The sequence below is a fragment of the Cibotium barometz genome, chromosome 54 (assembly GCF_041138505.1).
Source record: "Cibotium barometz isolate CiBa-2024 chromosome 54, ASM4113850v1, whole genome shotgun sequence".
Taxonomy (NCBI): domain Eukaryota; kingdom Viridiplantae; phylum Streptophyta; class Polypodiopsida; order Cyatheales; family Cibotiaceae; genus Cibotium; species Cibotium barometz.
In genome coordinates this window covers 25884019-25887325 of record NC_141099.1, presented here as the reverse complement: position 1 = coordinate 25887325, position 3307 = coordinate 25884019, and the positions used below count along the sequence as shown (strand labels likewise).

At 37.6% G+C, this 3307-nt stretch overlaps 1 protein-coding gene across 1 annotated transcript; it reads left to right on the top strand.

Moving 5' to 3' along the window:
* The first annotated feature begins 1098 nt into the window (after nt 1–1098).
* On the top strand, nt 1099–2202 carry LOC147607988 (heavy metal-associated isoprenylated plant protein 28-like). Its single transcript, XM_086789681.1, has 3 exons — nt 1099–1240; nt 1406–1481; nt 1610–2202. Exons 1-3 carry the CDS (start codon nt 1235–1237, stop codon nt 1951–1953), a joined length of 426 nt encoding a protein of 141 aa, XP_086645807.1. The 5' UTR covers nt 1099–1234; the 3' UTR covers nt 1954–2202.
* The last annotated feature ends 1105 nt before the right edge of the window (nt 2203–3307 follow it).

Here is a 3307-nt window from a genome sequence, read left to right as displayed (position 1 = left end):
GAGAGAGAGAGAGAGAGAGAGAGAGAGAGCGAGAGAGTAGTATAGTATAGAAGAAGAGGAGAAAGGGGGGAGTTGCCACGTGGGGCTAGATTAGAGGGTTAGAGAGAGAGAGAGAGAGAGAGAGAGAGAGAGAGAGAGAGAGAATTAGAGTAGTATAGTATAGAAGAAGAGGAGAAAGGGGGGGAGTTGCCACGTGGGGCAACTCGGAGCCACCACATGGCATCTTCCAAACAAGGTATTGATCCCATTATTTCTATTACATGTAAACATATATTATGATGTGAAAATTTACATCGAAGACATCCATTACTTTATAAGCATATATATATATATATATATATATATATATATATATATATAGCGTTATTGTAATATATAAATCATTTATTAAGAAAATAGCATACTAAAATGGTTATTGCAATGAAAAATACTTTTTAAATATCCAATGCAGTATATATGAATTAGCAGAAATCACCAAATATAGATATTAGTATGACATGATCGAAAATTTTCAATATTATAAAGAATATGTGTGTGCGCAAATTTATAATAAGCAAATTTTTTTTTACTGATTTACTTTTACAACAAATAGGCAAAATTTACCAATTAATCCTCATATAATTATGATTTGTGAGGTCTACAGATTTTTGTGTTCTCCCAGGCAGATGACACGAGGAGACGCAAGATTTGAGGGCAGTGACAGCCAGACAGTAAGTCACTCGTGCCGCCGTCCTACGGTCCTATGACGCAACATGCGTGTCAGTATCCTACTGGTCAGGGTAATGCCGCGTCGCGCGTGCGGCATAAGTTGTAACGCGTTGCACAAAATGCCAGCAGAGATGGCTTGACTCTCTCGAGATTTGCAAGAACAAAAGCGCAGATGGGCATCGCGCGTGTCAAGCAACTACGGGTCAATGCTTCCCCGGAAGGCTTTGCTGTCAACAACCTATTCGGCAATGCTTCATAGGAAAGGTATGCTGTCAGCAGCCTATTGGTTACTCTTTGTGTAACATCCTGGAAGCTGCTTTACGCGGAGCAAGTGTTAAGGTAAGCATTAATTCTGCAAAAGCTATATAAGATCCAGCTGCATACGAGCTTTTGTGATTGTATTTGAAGCCCATCCTTGTCTTATATTTCCTCTGCAAACTCCTCTTGTTTAACACCTTGCGTAATCTCTCCTAGCTCTGGCTAACCGCAACAGCAGGTGGTGGTTATCTTGCTTCTGAACAACAGTATGGAGGTGGGTTGCTTTTTTTACTTGCAGTATCTCTTTCATTATGAGGCTTCGAAATGGCTCCTAATCGTTTAGATAATCCCAGTGTATTTTGCTTAAAAGTGCCTAGACATAATATAGGTAGCTGAATCCTGTTGTTTAATTAATGTTTGTAAAACATGTTTGGCGCAGATGGTGGAACTCCTTGTGCGCATGGACTGTAAAGGGTGCGAGCGCACCGTACGCAAGGCACTATCCAAACTAAAAGGTAAGGAAACAGCATTAATTGAGAGGCAAGGTTAAAACTAGGGGGTTTCTGAGATACTCTTATTAGAGTATCAGAAGCCTGCAATCAACATGTAAATTAACATGCGTTTGATGGATCGAAACCTGCAGGTGTGGAAGGTGTGGAGGTTGATCTTGAGCAGCAGAAGGTGACGGTGACTGGGTACGTGGACCAGATGAAGGTGGTAAGAAGTGTGAGGAAAGCCGGCAAGGCAGCCGAGCTATGGAACCCGACACAGCAGGAAGATTATCAGATAAACTACGTGAACACGTCTTTGGCCTTCTCCAAAACCTACAACTACGAGATGCACGGTTTTAACAGCCAACGGCACCATGCAGCTGCTGATCAGTCGACACTATATTCGTATGGCGATAGTGAGGAGGACGATGAAATGGAAGGCGCCAATGCATCCATGTTCAGCGACGACAACCCAAATGCATGCTCTGTCATGTGATTTTTAAAATCAAGTGTAAATACATGCTCGTACATGCATGGCCATCCCTTAACCTCGCGGCCTTTTCACACTATGGGCGGCTGAAAAGGTCGATCGTAAACCGGCACTCTTTTTATTTTCTTTTTTTTCCCCGTGGATTAGCGTCGCCCTTTTTTTTCCCTTTCATAATTTTAGTCACGTGCACGCATAATGCACGTGAACAATTTTTTTGCTACGTGGATTCGGAGAAAAAAGCCATTTTCAAGTCTCGATATGTGTCTCGATACGTGTTTCTACTAAACCCTAACTGCACAAGCAAATATATACGTCTTTTGTGATCTTGTGATCTCATCACTATGTACAGTGATATTATTTTCACTTATTTGTTTTGTGTTTGATACTCCAATAGTTAAATAAACTAATACGCTACAAGTTACACACCAAATGTTAAGTATATCTAAATGAACCTGCTTAATTTAGGTTGATATAATTCATGTTATAATACACATAAAATGTTTATCTAGATGAACCTGCTTAATTTAGGTTGATATAATTCATGTTACACACATAAAATGTTTATACATTTTCAAATGTTTATATCTGAAAATGTTTATATCCATTAAAATGAGAGACAGAGAATGAGATTAACTATGGTTGGGTTATGTTAAAAAAATTTTAACATAACGTTAAACAGGGTTCTGTGGAAAATTAACGTGAGTGGAAAATTTTTGAGATTGACTTCGTACATTTTTCAGACACTATGATTTGTGAAAGAAACAAAAACATACAGTTTTATGTATGTTTAACGTGCTTCTCTCATAAAATGTGAGACAAAACTTGGACACAATTAAGTACTTGGAGGTGCTTAACAACTTATACATTTGTTTAACATGCTTTTCATAAAATGTGAGACAAAACTTAACTTGGGACTTATGCGCGCATCTTATGCATTTGAATAATAAGACACTATGGTTGATTTGTGAAAGTTTAAACACAAATGAGTATACTACTAGGAGACTTGATGTGGATTTTTATTACATTGTGTGTGGATTTTTATTACATTGTGATTAATTAAAGATTGAAACCATTGTTTTATGCAAGCATTAGGATGAAACTTGCGATCTTTTTGGTGTCTTTTTAATGGTATATAACATGATGGGGGTGAAAGTTTAAAAATGAAAACACAAACGATTATACTATGAGACTTAAATGAAAAAACACAAATGAGTATACTAGGAGACTTGATGTGGATTTTTATTACATTGTGATTAATTAAAGATTGAAACCATTGTTTTATGCAAGCATTAGGATGAAACTTGATCTTCTTGGTGTCTTGTACTAAAGAGTTTCATGCTTTAAAAAAAAAGAGTCCAGA

Coding starts and splice junctions, on each gene's coding strand:
- LOC147607988 (XM_086789681.1), top strand. Junction 1,482..1,609: donor GGCACTATCCAAACTAAAAG/GTAAGGAAACAG, acceptor CGAAACCTGCAG/GTGTGGAAGGTGTGGAGGTT.